The 24,263-nt window shown below is 43.0% G+C and overlaps 1 protein-coding gene across 1 annotated transcript in view; it reads left to right on the forward strand.

Annotated features, from left to right (window-relative positions):
• The window catches only part of LOC117809393 (receptor-type tyrosine-protein phosphatase T-like), a gene marked incomplete at both ends in the record, with an annotated part of 40,894 nt that extends 18,948 nt beyond the window's left edge, over positions 1-21,946 (forward strand). The window contains 2 exons of the mRNA XM_034678954.1: positions 7,407-7,683; positions 21,910-21,946. Of these exons, the coding sequence (XP_034534845.1) occupies positions 7,407-7,683; positions 21,910-21,946 (314 nt within the window). The remainder of the gene's footprint in view (positions 1-7,406; positions 7,684-21,909) is intronic.
• Between the last annotated feature and the right edge of the window lie 2,317 nt (positions 21,947-24,263).

The following is a 24,263-nucleotide window of genomic DNA, read 5'->3' on the forward strand; positions in this document are numbered from 1 at the left end:
TGTGACCCAGTCACAAAACTTGTTTTTGCTTTTGGTCTTGAAATTAGTAAAACGAGTTCTAGGTCCTCTGCTCCTGCAGCCTGGAACCTGCTGCAGCAGAGCCCGGGTCTGAGTGAGCCGGTCTCTTTGAATGTTTTTAAAAGCAGACTGAAGGCGTTGGAGGAAGATGCATCAGCTTGTAGAAGCTTTGACTGATGATTTTTATTCTGAAAGTCATGATATGTTGTCATCTTTTAGAAGTCTGTGTTGTTTGTCTGTAACTTTGTTGGAGCGTCATGCTGCAGATCTCAACCAGGTCACACTTTAAAAGAGATTCTTAACCTCAGTGTGGTTTCCTGCTTAAATAAAGGAAATAAATCTTTCCCCCCTGTTTATCAATCAATCAATCAATCAATCTTTATTTGTATAGCGCCAAATCACAACAAACGTTATCTCAAGACTCTTTTACAAACAGAGCAGGTCTAGACCACTCTATGTCAAATTATGAACAGAGACCCAACACCAAGACAGGATCAGACTCAGTCTGACCCCACCTTAATCCACCATGAGCATTGCACATCGCAGTATTTAGCTAGTTACAGTGGTGAGGACAAACTTCCTTTAACAGGCAGAAACCTCCAGCAGGACCAGACTCATGTTAGACACACATCATGCCTCGACTGAGTTGGGTCTAGAAAGACAGATAGAGGGGAGTAAGAGAGAGAGGTGATAGTGATGAGACGAGTCGTAGAAGCTTTTGCTGCTGGAGTCCAGCACGTCCGCAGCAGGAGGACGTCTACGGCAGCTCAGAGGAATCTACGAGACAAGGGAGCTCAGGGACTCCAGAAAGGTCTATGGTTAGTAACTTTAATGGGACAGGAAGAGTTAAAGTAAGTGATGAAGGGGTTGGGGGGAAGGGGGTGAGCTAGGATCCCAGTGTGTCAGTGTGCCAGTTCCCCCGGCAGTCTAAGCCTATAGCAGCATAACTAAGACCTGGTCCAAGCCTGATCCAGCTCTAACTATAAGCTTTATCAAAAAGGAAAGTTTGAAGCCTACTCTTAAAAGTAGAGAGGGTGCCTGCCTCCCGGACCCTGACTGGTAGATGATTCCAAAGGAGAGGGGCCTGATAACTGAAGGTTCTACCTCCCATACTACTTTTAGAGATTTTAGGTACAACTAGCAAGCCTGCATGTTGGGAGCGTAGAGTTCTAGAGGGGTAACAGGGCACTATGAGGTCTTTACAGATTGCTCTTATAAAGCCTTGTAATACATTTATTGGAAAACCATTTCTGATGTTCTCTGCACTCTACACTTAAACATATGAATGACCTACATCCTGCATGAAGCTCTTTGACATCCTTGCAGCATTTTGTTAAAAACAACGTGCAGCTTTTGCAGACTTTGCAGCCATCAGATGCATTTTTGAGCTTCTACCTGAATCAGTGTATTGATCATGCAAACCCCAAGAAGTTAACCTCCAGGTGAAAACATGAAGGTGTTGGAAATGATGTAAAAACAAAACCCAAGTTTCCTAGTTTCAGTCTCTCTGCTTTTCCTCCAAAGTGGACACAGCTAATTCCTCCTTTTTTCAGCCGGCGTGTTTTTTAATTAAAAGTTCCCTTTGAACATGTGATCTCATCCATTTAATTGGTGTAGGGGAGAACATTATTCTGCGGTCGCCTTCAGGGAAATACAGCGTCGACATGAGTGCATGGAGAATATATATCACTTCAATTTGGACTCTGGGAAATGGATTTGTGGAAAGTGAGCGTGGGTCAGTGCCTTAGTGTTAATTTTTGTAAATCCTGCACCATATCTTAGAATTGATCACCCACGTGTGGAAATCCATCTCATGTGAACCGGGCTGCACTCCAATCACTATGACTTCCTGTGTTGATCCTCCTGGATCAGCCCCCTGTGTGTGTTTTGTGTGAGTCTTACATGTTTTAAGTGGCAGCAGATGAACGCGGGGGAGCAGGAGAAGAGGCATAAAAAGGCATCTGTTGGTTGGATGTTTTCACGGGACTCGAGCTGTTTGGGTTTTTATTTACTCCAAAAAGATCAGAGCATCGCAAGTTTAGGAGCTTAGATGAGGATGTTTACTAAAACGTCTGAGCTAAGAGGAGCAGCTGTTCAGACTGAGACACTTAACATTTACATTCATGCATACACATGTTGGTGCAGGAAGACAGAGACGCAGAGAGGCAGCTGGAAGAGCAGATCAACAGATTCACTCATGGAAACATGGAAATAAAGAATGCATCAGTCTGCATACATGTTATTATAAAACACATGTACTCAAAAACACATGTACTCAAAAACACATGTACTCAAAATCACATGTACTCAAAAACACATGTACTCAAAAACACATGTACTCAAAAACACATGTACTCAAAAACACATGTACTCAAAAACACATTATCACAAAAACACGTACTCAAAAACACATGTACTCAAAAACACATGTACTCAAAAACACATGTTAACAAAAACACATGTACTCAAAAACACATGTACTCAAAAACACATGTACTCAAAAACACATGTTCTCAAAAACACATGTTCTCAAAAACACATGTTCTCAAAAACACATGTACTCAAAAACACATGTTCTCAAAAACACATGTTCTCAAAAACACATGTACTCAAAAACACATGTACTCAAAAACACATGTTCTCAAAAACACATGTTCACAAAAACACATGACATATAATCAGAATCAGAATTTACTTCAGAATCAGAATCAGAAATTGGGTCATTACAGAGCTCTTATAAACAGTATGTAAGAAAGTGAGATACTAATAGAAGAAGGAATAAAATAAGATATAAGTAAAAATAGAATAAAATAGAATAAAGATTAATTAAATAAGAATAAAATAAAGATCAAATAAAGATTAAATAAAATAGAATAAAATAAAGATTAAATAAAGATTAAATAAAATAGAATAAAATAGAATAAAATAGAATAAAACTAAATAAATATTAAATAAAAATAGAAAACAACAAAATAAAATAAAGATTAAATAAAATAGAATAAAGATTAATTAAATAAGAATAAAATAAAGATCAAATAAAGATTAAATAAAATAGATTAAAATAAAATAAAGATTAAATAAAAATAGAAAACAATAAAATAAAATAAAATGGATTTAAACTAAATAAATATTAAATAAAAATAGAAAACAATAAAAATAAAATAAAGATCAAATAAAATAGAATAAAATAAAATAATACTAATAAAGTTTACAGAAGCGCAGAATAGTTAGAGTCAGCTATGTCCAGAAGAGCTGGGAATGAGGGTTATAAGAGGTACTAAATCTTATTTTTTGGGGAACTTTTTACTTTTACTCCACTACATTCAGAAGACAGTCATTGTACTATTTACTCCTCTACATTTCTATCAGTGCTCTAGTTACTCTCTACTTTATCTTTAAAGTCAGTTCATGAACTTCCTTCTCTTCTCTGAAGTCTGACCCTCAGACAGTAAACTGTGTTTGTGTAGTCCTGTTTGTCTCAGTGGTTTAGTCGTACCTGTGTATCGTCTCCATGGTTAAACGTGGAGCAAACACAATTCTCCACCTGAGCTCCCGTGGTCATATCTTCAGCCCGTGTTAGAGGTTTGTGAAATGAAGAATGATACGTATGGTTTGAAATGTTCTCCCTGTATCTGCCCAAACAAACATTCACAGTCCAACCTGAGAGAGCGTGTTGAGCTAGACAGCTACTAAGCTGTCTGAGCTTGGAGTAACTTAGTGTCTGTTTTTATTCCAGGGTATAGTTCTTAGAGATTCCAAGTCATGGTTTCTAGATAGACATGATGTGCTCCTATTCTTGACTGCACTTATGGATTGTGAAAATACAACATTTAGAGATTTCTTATGAACCTCTGTGGTAGAAACACGGTGGCGCACACAGAGAAGAAGATATTGGTGGACATGCTTCTTGTTTCCTCTTACTGTAAATCCAAAAGTCCAAATCTTCAAACAGACCCTGAAGAAATAAGAATTCACAAAAGTGTCGTCTCTATTATGACATTACATTTCCCAAGCTGACCTTGGAGAGTCTGAAACGTCCAATCTTTCTCTTTTAAACGAAGGCACAGAAACACTCGTGCTCAAAGAGACTCACTGGTGAGCACTCAAAGGATCACCTGTAAGTCCAAACACATTAGAGAACACACACTCCCCGTTCCCCCGTTCACTCCTCGACCTCGGCCTCCGAGAGCCCCGAGTTTGAAATGGATATTTGAGGAGAAAGACAGGAAGAGAAAAGAGACACACGGAGAGAGAGAGAGAGAAAGACTCATCTTTGGTCATCAGCAATTATCTTTTATAAAAGCTTCCAAACGGGAGCGGGGATAATTGGCGGCGGCCCCCTTCACAGAAACATACATTTCCCTAATTGCGTATAATTGTGAAGTGAGTTCTTGGCGAGGAGGACGGAGGTAATTGCGGCGGGGCGCTGCGTTTGTCCTGACCGCTGAAGGAGCCCTCAGCCATTCATGAAGCCTCTCACAGAGACGAATGGAAACACACACATGGGAGAGCCTGCACACACACACACACACACACACACACACAAACACAGACACAAGACAGCATGACGTTCATGAACACACCTGTTAGAAGACACAGACGCTGGAGGACGTCCCTGAACACACACACTCTTATAACTCACACACACACGTTCTGATTTCACACTTAGCTCCTGACTCAGCACAGGAACTCATCCTCCTGCCGCTCTGTCAGGAAGTTAACTGGGTTTTTCCTCCAAAGTAGATCCACCATTTATGAAAAAGTGACCCTCGGAGCTCGTTCCACTCGTTTTAAAGGTTGTTGGCAATTTTGCGAGGATTCTTTCAGCGCTCTTCTGCTAATGCTTTAATTGGCAAAATGGATATGAAGCACTCTGGAAATTAAAGCTTTTAATAGCAGGTGATTCATAGAGATTGAGTAATGGAGATAAGTATAACAGTCAGGAACCAATCACAGCTTGAATTAGTGTTTCGTGTAATCTATGAAAACAGACTGAGGAGATCTCTGTGTTCAAAAAGAACAGCTAGCTAATGAAAAGTTTCTGCAGATGTTAAGCTTCCAGAAGTTTAGAGATGTCTTCGTTGCATGGCATTTAAGAACTGTAGGTGTAACAGATTTCTGTGGATATGAAGCACTTTGAAGACAGTCACAGAAACGAAACCTCACGCTGTCATGCTATTAATTTAGTTTGGTTACAGATGATATGAGTTTGCTTAAGGTGCATTTCCACCAAGAGTCCCGGGGTCTTTTAGCTCCCTGAACTACTTCCCCCTGAACTAAAAGGTTCCTGGTCCCCCATTGTTGTCTGTGTTTCGACCGCGGGCTGAAGTCCCGGGTAGATTGTGTAAATCAGGCCAGTGATGTATGGAGGAAAAAAAGTAAATGTACTACACCACCAGACCAGTAGAGGGCAGTAACACAAAGAGGAATGCCATTCATCACAGATGACACCATAGAAGCAGACGGACAGGCAGGTATCATTCTGAGCAACACAACAGTTAGCCTGTTAGCATGAAGAGGCTCAGCTGGTCTGTTTTAGATGATGCTATATTTCATCACAGATGGAAAAAACAATGACTGGGAATGGTTTTTGAAAATGATTGACAAAAAAAAATTTGAACAAGAAAAAAATTTAAAAAAAAAATTAAAAAAAAGAAATTTTGAAAAAAGAAATTTTTGAAAAAAGAAATTTTGAAAAAAAAAAAATTGAAAAAAGAAATTTTGAAAAAAAATAAAAATAATTTGAACAAGAAATAACATTTGAAACAAAAAATTGACAAAAAAAAATTGACAAAACGTTGACCTGGAGCCTGTCGAAAAAAATAATTTTCCACATATTTGAAAAATTGTGCTCCAAAAGCAGAAAAACATGAAAAAAAGTGAAAATGTTGTGCCTGCGGTTAAAAACATTGAATCAAACACATGAAACACATGAATCAACACCAGTAGAGGGCAGTAAAACAAAGAGGAATGCCATTCATCACAGATGACACCATAGAAGCAGACGGACAGGCAGGGATCATTATGAGCAACACAACAGTTAGCCTGTTAGCATGAAGAGACTCAGCTGGTCTGTTTTAGGTGGTGCTATATTTCATCACAGATGGATTCACTGAATCAACACGTGAGAGGAGATAAGCGCGAGTAGCAAAGACGTTTCAACACGGCTTTAAAATCCTTTTGAAAAAAAAATTGAAAAAAAAAAATTTGAAAAAAGAAATTTGAAAAAAAAATAAAAAAAATTTACAAAAAAAAAAAAAAAAAAAATTGAACAAAAACATTTTGAATTTTTTTTTTCTAATAAAAACACTGAAATTTTTTTTGGACAAAACAAATTTGACAAAAAAATTTAGAAAAAAAAAAAAAAATGACAAAAAAGTTGACCCGGAGCATGTCAAAAAAAATGTGATCGACCGGTGTTTTGGTTTAAACGGCGACCCTGTTAACTGGAGACTCTCAGCCGGATGCATCCCTCATAAACGTCTTTAGACCATCATTAAATATCTGATGAGGATATTTTGAAATCTTAATAAAAACTAAACTAGTTTGCATTCCCAGGAACTCCCTCTGTGTTTCAACAGCTGTGTAAACTCCACAAACACTGACACGTTCAGCTGAAGGGCTCCAGTTTACAGGGTCGCTTTTAAAACCGGAACACCGGGAGGAGAGACGCATTCACGGTGGGCTGAGAGAAGACTACTGTTACAAGCTGCTAAATCAAGAGAATCACAGCTTCTTCTTTTGAAAAGTACACACACATACAAAACAGATAGAACAAATCAAAACTAATGAAAGAAAGAGAAATCAAGAGAATCACAGATGGAAAAAAAAAACAAGTGAATGTTTTTTGGAAAAATTTGACAAAAAAAAAAATTGAAAAAAAATATTTTTGACAAGAAAATTTGAAAAAAAAAAAAAGTTGACCAAAAAATTTTGAAAAAAAAAAAGGTGAAAAAAAAATTGACAAAAAATAATTTTTGAAAAAAAATTGAATTTTTTTTTTTTTTAATTTTTTTTTGGCAAAAACAAAATGAAAACAAAAAATTGGCAAAAAAGCTGACCCGGAGAATCACAGCTTTGAAAAGTACACACACATACAAAAAAGATAGAACAAATAAAAACTAATGAAAGAAAGAGAAATCAAGAGAATCACAGATGTGTGTGATGTTATTGTGGACGGAGGGAGGAATAAACACACTGAGGTTAATCTACCAATCAGACAGGTTCAGCATTGCAGGCCCCGCCCCCTGAAAGTCCTGGGACCTTTGAAAAGTACTACCCCTACTTTTAGGGGGGAGATTATCTAGCAGTAAAGTTCCTCTGGTTGAAAAATGCCCTTTTTGATGTGCTGTTGAACTCACCTAACATCCTCCCTGTTTGTGTTTCAGCTCCTACCAGCTCGTAGTGAAAGAGGAGCGGAAGTCAAAGACCCGCCGCGCCGCCTCCGAAGCCCCCGAGTGTTTCCCCGCCCCCGTCAGCTTCAGAAACGCCTCCATCCTGGACTCGTCTTACTACATCGCCGCCGAGCTGCCCCCGTCCAGCCTCACTGTGGTCCAGCCCTTCACGGTGGGAGACAACAAGAGCTACGGCGGCTTCTGGAACCCTCCTCTGTCTCCGGCCAAGAGCTACGTCATCTACTACCAGGCTATGAGCAGAGCCAACGGGGTGAGTGCAAACAGTCTGAAGACACCTCGGGCAGCTCATGCATTCACACACACAGTTTACATTCTCACCTTTTCACGGACGCACGTGGATCAGGTGAGATCCGGGCTGCAGACTGAGTCCTGTAAGAGTGGTGTGAATCCCCCTCTGAGGCCTCAGGTGGAGGGGTGTGTAATGTCAGCTGTTAGAGTGTGTGTGTGAGCTTCCTCTGATTGCCCAGTGATTATACTGTCTGCAAATATGACAACACACACACACACACCGCCCCGCTCCTCATAACTCATTCACAATTTGAACTTAGCTTTTGCATTTCCATAATACTCTGAACCCTGCGAGGGTTGTTTTAATTTTCCACTGCTGTAACCAGGGTAACTCAGTTTTGGCGAGCAGGGCCGGGCCGGCTGGCTGATGCAGTGATGTAATATCCTCCTCCAGAAGGCAGATTTCCCACAATGCACTCACACGGATAGAGACGGAGCAGGAGTGGGTGTGAATGAGGGGGACTCTTGCATGATTGACTGACCATGCGTGTGCATGTGTGTGTGTGTGTGTGTGCTCTCGCTCGTCCTCGCCAGCTGTGTGCACGCCGGTGTGTTGTGTACGTGCAGAACCTAAATCCAGTCACGTAAGAATCCCTCCTTTGATTGGATCTGAGTCAATCCAATCAGTGGGGGGTTTGTTTGGGTCATGGATTTGGGGCATTGTGGGGGTTTTCGTGGCAGAAATTGAACAGGAAAGAGAGACGGCCTGAGCGGCTACATGATTTGATGAAGAAGTCAGGCAAGAGAACGAGTGCACATTCATCACGTTCATTTCTCTGCCATGTTTTATAAAGTAATTATTGTTTTTAACTTCCAGCTCTGGAAAAGAACTCAACTGTGTCGTTCTAAATGTGCTCTGAAAAACAGATTCAAGCATCTCCTGAGCAATTATACTGGAGACACTCCGGTCAGTGAACAGATGCACTGATGCACTGATGTGTTGGATTGCAGGGTGTACTTTACATCTCACCATCTTCCAATTTAACCAACAACTTACAACTTTGCTAAATGAGTTCCTCCATGTCAAAATGCAATGATTTGTTGACTCTTCTTGACGTCCTTCATGGTCATATAAAATGATCTGTTGCTCTAGTCTTGCACACGCCACCAGAAGACGTTTGGGTCTTATCATACACATAATGTAAAGCAGCATAAAGCCGCTGGGAACATGACTTGGAATATTAAACAGTCAATGTGTTAACAACGGGACATTTCTCAGGACTGTGTGGGGGTGGCAGCTAACATTTTGATTGACATGTGTGTAACATTTCCTCTCACCATTCAGGGTTTGGGCCGCTGGTCATTTTTTAAGTCTCAACCTTTTTATCCCTAGAATTCTGCCTTTAAAGGTGACATATCCTGCTCTTCTTCATCAACATATATTGGTCTAAGAGGTCCCCAAAACATGTCTTTAAAGTTTATTGCTCATAAAAACACTTTGAAATCAGATTCTGGTCTGCCTGTAAACCCCTCTTCTTCAGCCCTGCTCAGAACAGGCTGTTTTCTGTGTCTGTGCCTTTAAATGAGAATGAGCTCTCTGACCACGCCCCCTCAGGAAGTGGGTGTGGCCTCGGCTGTCCAGCAAGTTGATCTAATGCGTTACTTCAACCCTCTGAATCTGATCCAGAATCTGATCCTGGCGGAGAGGCGCCTGCAGCAGGACCTTTCTGAAGGATTGGTCACAGATTTAGTGTTTCTTGTTGTTTTATTTGTCAGCATGTCGACGTGTGTCTTGGTACACAGCTACCAACATGTAGCTATGTGGCTATGCTAACTAGCGCTAGCATTTATCCATGACAAATAAAAATCATCCACTAGATCTTCAAATCTGCAGACGTGGGGAGTCAAACTGACCTCTGCCAGAAAGGCAGCAGGACCTTTCTGAACCATTGGTCACAGATTTAGTGTTTCTTGTTGTTTTACTTGTCAGCATGTCGACGTGTGTCTTGGTACACAGCTACAGCTACAGCTATGAACATGTAGCTATGTGGCTATGCTAATTAGCGCTAGCACTTATCCATGATAAGTAAAAATCATCCACTAGATTTTCAAATCTGCAGACGTGGGGAGTAAAACCGACCTCTACCAGAAAGGCAGTGGGACCTTTTCTGAAGGATTGGTCACAGATTTAGTGTTTCTTGTTGTTTTATTTGTGAGCATGTAGACGTGTGTCTTGGTACACAGCTACAGCTACAGCTACAGCTATGTGGCTATGCTAACTAGCGTTAGCACTTTTCAATGCAAAATAAAAATCCTCCACTAGATCTTCAAATCTGCAGACGTGGGGAGTCAAAGCGACCTTTGTGTTTATTAAGACAGCCTACAACTAGCATGCCTCCCTCCTAAGCTCCTTGTTAGCACACATGTGTGCAGGGAATGAAAAACGGAGGAGGGGTTGAGTTGTATTTTATACAGTCTATGGGCTGAACAAGCTCCGAGCTCTGACTTCCTGTTACAGACCGGATGGCGTTGTGACGTATGAAAAACACTGAAAACTGAAACGGCTGGTTTCAGCACACATTTACAGAAAGGTGGAGAAATCAGAACAGGGGCAGAATGGAGTCTTTGACTTTTCAGGGGGTTTGTAGACAGGGACACAGATTTCAGGGAGAGAACCATTAAAGAGTCCATTCTGCAGGATATGTCACCTTTAAGATCAAAGACAACATTCTAGAATTGTCTCTGATGTCAGGATTCTGAGAGTAAAGTCAACATTCTAAAGAAGAGTCTAAACTGATCCTGCTTTGTTCCTCTTTTTATATCATCAGAAATAATTCAGAGTAAACAGAAACATGAACACTGAGGCATAAATCAACATGATAAGGACTAACTATAAAGACAGAAACCATGTTTGACCCATGTCCCATCTGTTAACATGGAGGAGGCGGGGCTTATGAGCTCCACTACAGACAGCTAGCAGGGAGAGCTCTCATGTTGTTTCCTCATTGGACTGTTTGAAGTGAAAGACCTGTGTATGAAACCTCTTTCCAAAGGTGATGTCACGTCGTCACTCTGCATTGACTTTATAATCCTGACTCAGAGTTGTTGGAGACTGCACCATCGAGGTCGTCTTTTCTCCACAGTCTGTCTTTTCACCGTGAGGTCAAAGGTCAGGGTCAGATATATAGATATACAACAGCTGGTCCACCTTAAAGTGCCCTCTTGAAGATGTGAGTGTTTGTTGTTGACCACAGCATGTTGACGGGATCGTCTTCCTTCATAAAGAACAACATATAAAGGTCTTGCATCAGGATGTGGTGTTCTCGCTGGGGCTAAAGCGAGCCGGGTCCTGTGAATCCACCGAGGCCGTCTGTCTGACTCAGAACAGACCGCCCGGCTTCGTCTCTGCACAAAAGGAAAATGTCAGTATTTGAATAATTTATTTCACAAATTCAATATCTTCATTGTACATTGTCGCAGCGAGGGATATGTGGCGGCAATATTTAGTCAATCAAGGATTGAAGTTATCTGCAGTTTTTCACAAAGTCCTGTAGTTTGTTTGATTCCTCTGCTGTCAGTCAGGCGGTGAGTAGGTGTCACACGGCGGATGTCTCATGCGTTGGAAAGAAGCTGCTCATTTACATTTTAGAGGACTCGGCTGGTTTGTTGTAGTTTGATCCCGAGGATGAAAGCCTGTTCCTCATTCTCCGCCTGTCTCGGATAATCCATCTAGTTTTCCCCCCTCTGAGCTCCACCTGTCCATCAAGGCGAACGTCTCTCCTCCCTCCTCTCTCTTTCATTTTCTGTCACTTCCTTTCTCTTGAGAACATTTAGAAGAACTCGTCCTCTCTATCCGCCCACTCTGCAGCTCTTTATTGCTCACTGCTGTTGCCTCTGTCTCTCTAATGGGAAGAAAAATACATCCCACTACATTTTTATGTCTCACATCCTTTTTTCTCTCAATTATTCTCTCCTTTGTTTTTCCTCATCATCCTCTCTCTAACTTTTCTCCCAGTCTGTCTCCTTTGATACTTGTGCCCACTCTTTCCTTCTCCTGCGTCCTTCTCCCTCCATCCTTCCCTGAGTCCTTTGTTCTACACCTTCTTTTCCATCCATCCACCCTCGTTCTCTGCAGCTCCTCTCCTCTCCTTTGCAATCTCTCTTAACCTCCCACCTTGTTTATATTTTCCTCCTCCTCCCTCTTTCTTTTTCTGCATCTTTGCCATCACTCTCATCTCTCTCCCATCTGTGTATTATCCCTCTGTTTTCTATCCTTCACTCTCTGCATCTTCTTTTCCTTTCCTCCACTCCTGTCCTTGATGTTTCCTGTTCTTTACAGCTTTACTCAAAACGAATGTGTCACATGAGGATTTCAGAATATGAAGCTCTGCTTGAGGTGTTGATGAAGGTCCTGTCAAGAAGGCCAGCCAGGGTTGAATCAAGCTGAAACCTCTGGTGTTAAAATATGAAGCCCATGCAGAAGTGTTAAAAACTGCAGTTCCTCAGGCGTCCACTAGAGGCTGGCTGCAGAAACACCAGAATCCACAAACACCCCTTTTTGACGGAGGCAGTCTCAGAGTCGGTTTGGAGCCTGTGCTCAATTGAGAACCGTTTTTTCTCCTGGCCAGGAAAACCAGTTCCAGAGAGGTGGAAGAGGCACGCCATGACGTCAGATTTACGTGACTGCTTTTCCCAGCAGCCCTAGCGTGAACTTTCCCTCACAACAACAACAATGGAGGACAACGGCAGCTCGTCTCCTCGGCCGACCGCTGCTTTGTCTTGGAATCCATTAGACTCTTTGATTTGTTCTCTGCAGGACGATGGAGGAAACACATTTGGTTTGGATTTCTGATCACGGCAACCCCGCCCCCCTCGCCCCTGATGGAAGAGGTTCACGGTTCTAGACCGGCAAAGAATTGGAGCTGCTCTGGAACCGGTTTTCCTGGTCGGTAGCCGGTTCACTCACAGTCGAAACACGAAACAGATGGTTGACGTCACGGATACTACGTCCACTTGGCACTTGAGAGCACTTGAGGCCTTCAGAGGTCCCTTTGGAGAATCCTCAGGATAACCTGGGAGGATCGACGGACCAACACCAGTGTCCTGGAGGAGGCTGGCATCTCCATCATCACTGCCATCATCGCCCAACACCAGCTCAGACGGACTGGACATGTGATCCGGACGCCTGACTCTCGCCTTCCCAAACAAGTCCTCTACTCACAGCTTGCTCAAGGAAAGCGTGCCCCTGGAGGCCAAAAGAAAAGGTACAAGGATAACGCAAAAGCAATCCTCAAGAAGTGCCACATAGGCCTTAAGACCTAGGAGGCCTTAAGACCTGGGAGGCCTTAAGACCTGGGAGGCCTTAAGACCTGGGAGGCCTTAAGACCTGGGAGGCCTTACGACCTGGGAGGCCTTACGACCTGGGAGGCCTTACGACCTGGGAGGCCTTACGACCTGGAGGCCTTACGACCTGGGAGGCCTTAAGACCTGGGAGGCCTTACGACCTGGGAGGCCTTACGACCTGGGAGGCCTTACGACCTGGGAGGCCTTACGACCTGGGAGGCCTTAAGACCTGGGAGGCCTTACGACCTGGGAGGCCTTAGGACCTGGGAGGCCTTACGACCTGGGAGTCCTTACGACCTGGGAGGCCTTACGACCTGGGAGGCCTTACGACCTGGGAGGCCTTACGACCTGGGAGGCCTTACGACCTGGGAGGCCTTAAGACCTGGGAGGCCTTACGACCTGGGAGGCCTTACGACCTGGGAGGCCTTACGACCTGGGAGGCCTTACGACCTGGGAGGCCACAGCATCCAACAGGGTCCCCTGCAGGCGACTTGTCTGAGATGGAGCTGTGCAGTATATTGCCGATCTCCACAGTGCTGCAAAAGAAAAGCGCAGACGCAGAAAGGAGATCGCTTCCACCAAGAAGGTCCCACCCAAACCCACAATCACCACTGCCCACCCATATCCATACTGCCCCAAAATATGCAAGTCCAGGATCGGCCTCTTCGTCCACCTGAAGACCCACAAGGACCAGGAAGGAGGACAGACATACTCGACCCTGAGTGTCCGCCGATGATGTTGACTACGTCCATGTATCATACAGCCTATGGTTGGGATGATTGGCTACCTCTGCTACCTCTTTAAAATCCTCAGCTCTGATTGGCTGTTTGCCTCCTTGGAGGTGGGACTTGTGTTATCCTCATCTTTAAAACTTCATTAATATGGAGCTCGGTTGAGATCATCCCTCGTTTCCTTGCCCACGCTCTCCCTCAGTTCCTCTCTCGCCCTGGCGGCGTCCATCTTTGCCTCCAGTACTTTATCTTCTTTAATGTCTCTTTCACTCCTTTTAGACTTTTATTCCCTCTCTCTCTGTCGTTCCTCATCCCCGAGTCCCCAATCACTCTTACTTCTCTTACTTACAGCCCCAGGCACTTAAGTCTTGTCTCTGTCTGTGTGTGTCTGTGTCTGTGTGTGTGTGTGTGTGCATGTGTGTGTGTGTGTGTCTCTGTGATGTGGAGCATGTGTGTGTGTGTGTGTGTGTGTGACATCACATGACACAGAGGGAGAATCAGGATTGCCGTTGGTGAGCAGTTTTAATGTGCAAAGCGTCGACTAATTGGCACAATGATGGGAGACGAGAGACTGGCATAAGACCGATGTTACCCCAGAGGAAGAGTGTGACAGAGAGAGAGAGAGAGAGAGATAGAGAGAGAGAGAGAGAGAGAGAGAGAGAGACTTGTTAAAGGGAAAGATTTAGCACGATCAGGCCTCTGTGCTTGAGCATGCTTTAACACAAGGAAGATAAGTTTGTGAAGGAGTTAGAAATCACTTAAGTTGAGAAAATATGTTCCAGGCACTCATCATGGTGCAAATGCATGCACCAGTAGAAACAATTGGAGCTCTTCAGTTTGCCGTCAGTCTTTGTTTTGGGACTATTTTCAGACGCACCTCTCAGACCGGTGTTCTTCCGCTGCATGAGCACGGATACACGCCGATCAGCTGTTTGGATCAACAAGCACGTAGCAGGATCAAGTAGCGGTCTCTGTCTTTAGAGTGAATTAAACTCACTTTCCTGCACATTTCAAAGATGGAGACGTACCTGTCTTTATCCCGGCTGTTCAAACAAGCAGACCTCCTGTAAGGCAGGGAACTCTGCATGATGAGTGATGCAGACTGGAGCCGTATGTGAGCCGCTGGGATCCTCTGATTCAGAAAGGTCCTGAAGGTGTCACTAAGTCCCTCTCCTGACAGCAGAAGCTCTCTGGGTAGACTCTGATTCACCACCAGGTAACGTGGGATCTCTCCTGCTCACTCGTTAGCACAGAACTTCCTCCCCTCTCTTCTTCTTCGTTGGTACGTTGGGTCTGCATGTGGAGTTCTTCCTCTGTAAACTCTGGTTCATAGAGGGATCCTCTTGTGTCCACAGTGAACGGCATGTCATCATGCAGTTTGTAGTTTTTGATCCTAAAAGTGCAGACAGATCCAAACAGCTGATCGGTTTGTATCCGTGCTCATGCAGCGGAAGAACACCGGTCTGAGAGGTGCGTCTGAAAATAGTCCCAAAACAAAGACTGGTGGCAAACTGAAGAGCTCCAATGTTTCCTACTGGTGCATGCATTTGCACCGTGATGAGTGCCTGGAACATATTCTCTAGCCTAGCTTACCTGCCGGTCCTCTGGGAATGTTCTCATTAAAGGGGAAGAGCTCACTGGCACTCATTGTGGCTAACAGGAGCACTAGTGTACTGTAACTCATACGACCCCACTTCAAAAACACTGAAATATCCCTTTAAGAATAAGCAACAAAAACCTTTGTCTGGGTGAGAAAAGCAGAAGCTCCTCTTTGTTTGTGTGCAGTAAAGCTCAGAAGTTCAGGCTGGATTTTTTCATCCAGTTTGTTGCAGAAGAACCTCCTCGCTTTGAGCCCAGACCTCCAACCTTTCCCAACGCCTCAGGGATGAACTGGAACGCTGACCGCTTGCAGGGCCTCTTCACCCAGAATGATTGGGAGCAAATCCCTGCAGCCAGGTTCATGGTTCAGGTGTCAGTCTACCCTTGTGTTGCATGCTGCAGCGATTCCATCAGAGGCAGAGGAGGGGGAAACTGGGGGAATGTAAGGGAGAGGAGAGGAGAGGAGAGTACTCTCTGTAAAGAGAAACAAAGACAACAGACCATCATAGGAACCAGTTGCTGACTCACTCAGGGTAGATAAAAGCATCAGTTAAATGGATAAAATACAGGATGTGAAATTCAGGGATGAAGGGACAGATGGACGAGGAAGCTGTGAGATTTGAAGGAGGAGGCCAGAGACATGCACAGTGGTGCTAAAGGGTAGTGATGAGAGGAGTGAGTTGAGAGGGAATGTAGAATTGTTGGAGGAGAAATGCAGAGGAAGAGGAGGAAGAGGAGGAAGAGGAGGAGGAGGAGAAATGGGGCGAGAAAAGGCACGAAACAAAAAGAAGCCGTGGCACGCTAAGTGAAAAAAAACATGCCCTCCCGCTCGCTGCAAAATGCATCCACACACCTTTTCTGACAAGTAAAAAGCCTCAGGGGTTGGCCAAGGTACTCTGACAATCAACGTCATTCACACACACACACACACACACACACACACACACACACACACACACAGCCCCAGAGTGCAGGTTTTGGAGGTTTTACCGGAGACACATTGAGATAGATTTTACCCACTGACATTTGATGTCAATCAAGATGCACTCAGCTGACTCCAAAATCCCTTAATGCATTTTCTCTCTCTCTCTCTCTCTCTCTCTCTCTCTCTCTCTCTCTCTCTCTCTCTGTGTGTGTGTGTGTGCTTACTTGTCTATCTACCCCACATGGGACTCTGGTGTCATACAGATTCACCAGGGTTATTGCAACATATTTCAGGTCGCCTATCAGTTGCGGTTTGAATCCTCCTACAGTCACATCAAAACAACACGTTGAATTAGGGGGACTCAAAGGTTTGTGAGTGTTTAAGACTTCACTCTGCAGCGCCCCTACAGGCGGGAGCAGGAACTGTAATGACCTGATGTTTTGATTACTCGTAGCTCCCCTCTTGGACTGTTGAAGTCACCTTTGGAGGTTTTGAAATGGTCTCAGTCATATCCTGATGCCTCTTCATGACCTACAGAGTATAATGTGACTCTTTTAGTTGTTTAAGACGTTTAGTGCCTGTGTTCAGGTCGATATTCGTCCCTCACTCGATTGTAAAACAGATGTAGGTTTTCTGTTGAAATCTCAGATGGAGAAACTCAACAACCTGGGCTCTGCTAGCTAAAAGAGCTAACTGGCTATGAACAGAATTTAATGTTTGTGTTTGTGTGTGAATGCTTCTCTGCTCTTTGAGGACTAAAGAGTTAAAGCGTGTGCATAGTTACATTATTCAGACATTTACTGGGACACCGGAGCTCACGTCATTCAGTGTATATTCAGCCAACATGTAAACATTAGATCAACGTGCTGGAGAGCCGAGGCCACACCCACTTCCTGAGGGGGCGTGGTCAGAGAGAAAACAGACTGTTCTGATGAGGAATGAAGAAGAGGGTTTACAGGCAGACCAGAATCTGATTTCAAAGTGTTTTTTTGAGCATAAACTTTAAAGCCATGTTTTGGGGACCTCTTAGACCAATATATGTTGATGAAAAAAGCGTGATATGTCACCTTTAACTATTTCAACGTATGCCTTCAGAGTCTCCTGAATCTTTTGTATCCAGTGTCCAGTTCATTGATGACTTCCACCACAAGTTGGCGTCACGAACAGGATAAACACGAAATATAGATGAAGGCAACTTCTTTAAAACAGACAAAGTGATTAAAATAACAGAGACAGTGAGTTTTGTCTCTCATGCTGCAGTCCTGGATACTAAAGTTTGTTCCCTAATTACTCATGAAACCTCATTTATTCTAAAACTCTTATTTCCCTGAATATTGATTGGACTCATTCAGTTATCCATTTTTAAAGGAGAAACCTGTAAAAGTGAGCCAACACTCATTATGTGAAAGAATGGAGACAGACAGATCCACTGCAGTGTGCCAAGGTCCCTGCTTAGATATAATTCAATGATGCAAGTCCCTCTTTGGCAGAACAACAACAGATGTGCACCAACTTTATCAAAAATGTTTCACTTGCATAAACAATGAGAGAACTGTGTTTCTCACTCGGTTGGTGAATCCTTGTGGTCCTCTGATGGTAACACGGGAATCTTCATGTGTTTGTGTGTGTGGATACGTACAGTACGTGGAGCGTCTGAACCTTCCTTCAGGTGAAACAAGTAAAAAAGAAAGACTGTGAGAAAAAGTTATGAGTAAAAGTTGTTCTCCTGGCTTCTCTTGGAATCCTACGAGCCAATCAGAGAGCCCAGAGGTCAAACAGAAACACACACAGTTTGAAATCCTGCCTGTCAGTTCGAACGCTGACCCAACCAACTGTCTGAGGAAGAGAGGAGAGAGAGAGAGAGAGAGAGAGCAGGAGCGATGGATGGATGGATATGTGGAGAGCTCACCCACACAGCAGCTGCATTGCCCGCACACACTTAGTATTCTGGTCAGGCTGCACAAAGTTAGCTACTACACACACAGAAACACACACACTGTGTCTCCAGTGTCTCCACCGTAAACAGCACCCCCCTCCCCCCCCTCGTCTTGCAGCCTCTCTGGATAGAGGCCGGGCAATAAATTGGCCTTACATTTATTAACTTTGCTTCTTGCTGCCTCCTGAGGTTTGGCCCATTAGCATGAGCGAGGACGAGGCAGCGCTCCTATTCACAGCCACTGTGAATGCAGAACAGCCGGCTCTTTAAATGCACCATAAATAGGAACCATAGGGCCAATTTTACAGAAACACAAGTCACTGGCGCTGAGGGAACAGATCTTATTCCCATGGCGACTATTTGCAGGAAGTACACCGCACTTAGCGGTGCATACTCTGCTTCTCTGAGAGGCATGACAAAGAAGTCGAGTTTCAGACATCGGCAATATAACTGCAGAGACCTATTGTGATCCTTTAACACACTCATTTTACATTTCATTGTCTGCACACATAAAACCTTTAATTTCAACATCACTCCAGGTCTGTGCTCCCTGGGAAATATGCAACATAAACATGTCTGAGCCTTCTGAACATCCAAGAATCAGAAATGAGACTGAGTGTGTTGTGAGCCTGCCAAAATCCTGAGACTGCTAAAAGAGGGGTGACATGACAGCTCCTCAAAAGTAAAGCCAAGCTACCCCCTTCTGTGTTGCAGTAGAGGTCCTAAAGTCCTGCCTCCTCCATGCTAACAGATGGGACATGGGTCAAACCCTAAAAACCAAACACAGGTCAAATGGATGTTTGTCAAACATGGTTTCTTTAGTTCTTATCATGCTGATTTATGTCTCAGTGTTGACTCTTCTTTAGAATGTTGACTTTTCCCTCGGAATTCTGACATCAAAGAGAATTCTAGAATGTTGTCTTTGATCTTAAAGGACAGAATTCTAGAATGTTGTCTTTGATCTTAAAGGACAGAATTCTAGAATGTTGTCTTTGATCTTAAAGGACAGAATTCTAGAATGTTGTCTTTGATCTTAAAGGACAGAATTCTAGAATGTTGTCTTTGATCTTAAAGACATTATTCAAGAATGCTGTCTTTGATCTTAAAGGACAGAATTCTAGAATATTGTCTTTGATCTTAAAGACAGAATTCTAGAATGTTGTCTTTGATCTTAAAGACAGAATTCTAGAATGTTGTCTTTGATCTTAAAGGACAGAATTCTAGAATGTTGTCTTTGATCTTAAAGGACAGAATTCTAGAATGTTGTCTTTGATCTTAAAGACAGAATTCTAGAATGTTGTCTTTGATCTTAAAGGACAGAATTCTAGAATGTTGTCTTTGATCTTAAAGACAGAATTCTAGAATGTTGTCTTTGATCTTAAAGACAGAATTCTAGAATGTTGTCTTTGATCTTAAAGGACATAATTCTAGAATTTTGTCTTTGATCTTAAAGGACAGAATTCTAGAATGTTGTCTTTGATCTTAAAGGACAGAATTCTAGAATGTTGTCTTTGATCTTAAAGGCAGAATTCTAGAATGTTGTCTTTGATCTTAAAGGACAGAATTCTAGAATGTTGTCTTTGATCTTAAAGGACAGAATTCTAGAATGTTGTCTTTGATCTTAAAGACATTATTCAAGAATGCTGTCTTTGATCTTAAAGGACAGAATTCTAGAATATTGTCTTTGATCTTAAAGACAGAATTCTAGAATGTTGTCTTTGATCTTAAAGACAGAATTCTAGAATGTTGTCTTTGATCTTAAAGGACAGAATTCTAGAATGTTGTCTTTGATCTTAAAGGACAGAATTCTAGAATGTTGTCTTTGATCTTAAAGACAGAATTCTAGAATGTTGTCTTTGATCTTAAAGGACAGAATTCTAGAATGTTGTCTTTGATCTTAAAGACAGAATTCTAGAATGTTGTCTTTGATCTTAAAGACAGAATTCTAGAATGTTGTCTTTGATCTTAAAGGACATAATTCTAGAATTTTGTCTTTGATCTTAAAGGACAGAATTCTAGAATGTTGTCTTTGATCTTAAAGGACAGAATTCTAGAATGTTGTCTTTGATCTTAAAGGCAGAATTCTAGAATGTTGTCTTTGATCTTAAAGGACAGAATTCTAGAATGTTGTCTTTGATCTTAAAGGACAGAATTCTAGAATGTTGTCTTTGATCTTAAAAGGCAGAATTCTAGAATGTTGTCTTTGATCTTAAAAGACAGAATTCTAGAATGTTGTCTTTGATCTTAAAGGACAGAATTCTAGAATGTTGTCTTTGATCTTTAAAGGACATAATTCTAGAATGTTGTCTTTGATCTTAAAGGACAGAATTCTAGAACCTTGTCTTTGATCTTAAAGGACAGAATTCTAGAATGTTGTCTTTGATCTTAAAGGACAGAATTCTAGAATGTTGTCTTTGATCTTAAAGGACAGAATTCTAGAATGTTGTCTTTGATCTTAAAGGACAGAATTCTAGAATGTTGTCTTTGATCTGTAAAGACAGAATTCTAGAATGTTGTCTTTGATCTTAAAGACAGAATTATAGGAACAAAGTTGGACTTCTAGAAATGATTAGTGGCCCAAACCCTCTTCCATATTAAGGCCATGATTGACAGCTGTGTTGACCAATGAGGATCCTGCAGCGCCGTGTGCTCTGGATTATCAGATTAGAGGAGGAACGGTGAGAGGAAACGTAACAAACACTAACACAAGAGTCATTGAACGCACCATAACCGTGAGTGGATGTGAGGATCTGTGACGTTGTGGACTGGACCCACCTGAGTTGGCTTTTGGTTAGCAGAGGGGGTGTGGCACATCACCACTTAGCTGACCCTGGCTCTAAATGCTAAATGCTCAAGATGTCAGTGATGTCACTGCTTCATTTTTTGTACAACAGGAAGAGGCGGAGTCACGTCTTCCATCTTGCAGACGAAAGCAGAAGCCGTTCTCAGCTTCTTAAGAGCACTTCTCTATCTTTAACTCCAAGGTCAGATAATCTACAGAAACCATGCTGTTGATGTGACCTTTAACCCCAACAGCTCTAATTTGGCCTTGCTTTGAAAACTTAAAAATGCAAAGAGGTGCAGAGTGCGTGAGGTGTTGTCCTCATGCACATGTCCATTTTCATGTCCCTGATATACTGTACCTGCAGTTAGAGGCTCTGCAGGGCGGTGCAGGATGAATGTTCTTCAGAAGCGCCAAGCAGTAATCAAATCTATGCCAGTTTCATCAGAGAGAGTTAGCATGCACTCATTCTAAATTCATGAACAAGTTACATGCAGGTGCCTACAGTGGATTTATGCATGAACGCACAGAGACCACAGAGAGGAATGGATGAAACGCAGAATAACGCAGATCGACGGGCGGATATTTAATCACTCATTCCCTCAGACGGACAGAAAGCAGACAGAGATGTAGTGGATGCAGGTGTGTTTAGTCTTGTGGAGAGATCCAGCTGAGAGGCTCACATCATCCATCATCTGCTAACATCCATCTTCCCTGCTCTTTAACTTCATGAGGCAGCTCCAAACACACACTTTACACACACACATGCACACTATCAAAAAATGTGATGCTCACTGTTGTGAGGTTTCTCTATGCCGATGCCTTTAATGATGAACTGAAAGCAACTTTTTGTGTAAATGTTGAACTTGCACAATAACATTAATTATCACAGAGCGACCTTTATTAACGTTTCTGTTCTCCTCTCTCTGCAGGAAACCAAAATCAACTGTGTCCGCCTGGCGAACAAAGGTATGAGCACCCTTCCATTGATCCCTGCAGCAGATGATGTTTGACTTTGAACGTCTGATGTAGGTTATCTTAAGTGTAGTGGAGGAACATGAGCCCTTTGTACAGTTGTGGTCCTTTCCCACCGGCCGGTCTTAGCCCCACTCTCCTCGACTCGACTCGGTCTGTGTTGTGTTTCCACCTCGTGTCAGATCCCAGTTTTTGGTACCTGCTCTGGTCTGGTTCCAAGCAAGCTGAGCCGATACTAGAGAAGCAGGTCTCCGGTCAGAGAATGTCATCACCGAAGAGTCATGAGCGTGACACCCAACACAGGAATCAAACCCGCCATTTTTAAAAAAAAAGACATCATTACTCAATCAATCTTTATTTGTATCACACCAAATCACAACAAACGTTATCTCAAGACTCTTCTACAAACAGAGCAGGTCTAGACCACTCTATGTCAAATTATGAACAGAGACCCAACACCAAGACAGGGTAAGACTCAGTCTGACCCCACCTTAATCCATCATGAGCATTACACCTCACAGTATTTAGCTAGTTACAGTGGAGAGGACAAACTTCCTTTAACAGGCAGAAACCTCCAGCAGGACCAGACTCATGTTAGACACACATCTGCTGAGACCGTGTTGGGTCTGGAAAGACAGATAGAAGGGAGTAAGAGAGAGAGGTGATAGTGATGAGACGAGTCGTAGAAGCTGTTGCCGCTGGAGTCCAGATCGTCCGCAGCAGGAGGAGGTCTACGGCAGCTCAGAGGAACCTACGAGACAAGGGAGCTCAGGGACTCCAGAAAGGTCTATGGTTAGTAACTTTAATGGGACAGGCAGAGTTAAAGTAAGTGATGAAGGGGTTGGGGGGAAGGGGGTGAGCTAGGATCCCAGTGTGTCAGTGTGCCAGTTCCCCCGGCAGTCTAAGCCTATAGCAGCAGAACTAAGACCTGGTCCAAGCCTGATCCAGCTCTAACTTTTAAGTTTTAAGCCTACTCTTAAAAGTGGAGAGGGTGTCTGCCTCCCGGACCCTGACTGGTAGATGATTCCAAAGGAGAGGGGCCTGATAACTGAAGGTTCTACCTCCCATACTACTTTTAGAGATTTTAGGTACGATGAGCAGGCCTGCATGTTGGGAGCGTAGAGTTCTAGAGGGGTAACAGGACACTATGAGCTCTTTAAGATACGAGGGTGTCTGATTTTTAAGAGCTTTGTAGGTTAAAAGAAGGATTTTAAATTCTATTCTACATTTTATTGGGAGTCAGTGTAGAGAAGCTAACACTGGAGAGATGTGCTCTCTCTTCCTGGTTCTAGTCAGGACTCGAGCTGCTGCGTTTTGAACTAGCTGAAGAATCTTTAGAGACTTATTGGGGCAGCCTGATCAGAGGGAGTTACAGTAATCTAACCTGGAGGTAACACATGCATGGACTAGTTTTTCTGCGTCGCTCTGAGACAGGAAGTGTCTAATTTTAGAAATATTGCGCAAGTGAAAATAGGCTGACCTTGAGATTTGTTGAATTTACTGTACAATGTCTGCATGCAAAGTCTCACTGGATCCAACGGGAGTTGGACGGAGCTACCAGAAACGAAAAGGTGTCAAGTGAAGTCAGATTTCTTTATAAAGCACATTTAAAAACACGGCAGAAGCTGACCAAAGTGCTGTACATAAAAAACACAATGTGAGACCAGACAAGCAATCATTTTAAAAAGAGACAAACAAACAACAAGGACAGCACAGCAATGGAAATGAGAACCTACTCAGGGGCTAGAGGACTCATAAAAGTGGGTTTTGAGGGCGAGTCTTAAAAGAGTTGACAGAGGGGGGCGGCCCTGATTGAGGAGGGGAAGGCGAGGGCCTTTACACTAAAAGCATGGTCGCCCTTCAGTTTGTAGTTTGACCGGGGAACTGCCAGGAGACCCACGTTAGAGGACCTCAGAGGCCTGGAGGTTTTTGTAAGGGCTCAGGAGGTCAGTTACACAAGGAGGGACTGTGGATCAGTGGGTAGAGTCGGCCGTCACATGCTGACGTGTCCTTGAGGAAGACACTGAACCTCAAATTGCTCCCTCTGTTGTTCAGAGGTGTGTGAATGTGAATGAATGAGATCATCTAACACTGATGGTCCCTCACTACAAAGCAGCCTCTACCACCAGTGAGTGAATGGGTATGAATGGGTGAATGTGAGATGGAGTGGTCAGAAAGACTAGAAAAGAGCTGTATAAGTACAAGTCCATTTACCAGACTGTTCAGAGCTTTAAAATACAAAAAGCAAAATCTTAAAATCAATTCTGAAGCAAATTGGAAGCCAGTGGAGGGAAGGCCACGGCAGGGCTGA

This window comes from Notolabrus celidotus, unplaced genomic scaffold (genome assembly GCF_009762535.1).
Source record: "Notolabrus celidotus isolate fNotCel1 unplaced genomic scaffold, fNotCel1.pri scaffold_270_arrow_ctg1, whole genome shotgun sequence".
NCBI classification, from domain to species: Eukaryota; Metazoa; Chordata; class Actinopteri; order Labriformes; family Labridae; genus Notolabrus; species Notolabrus celidotus.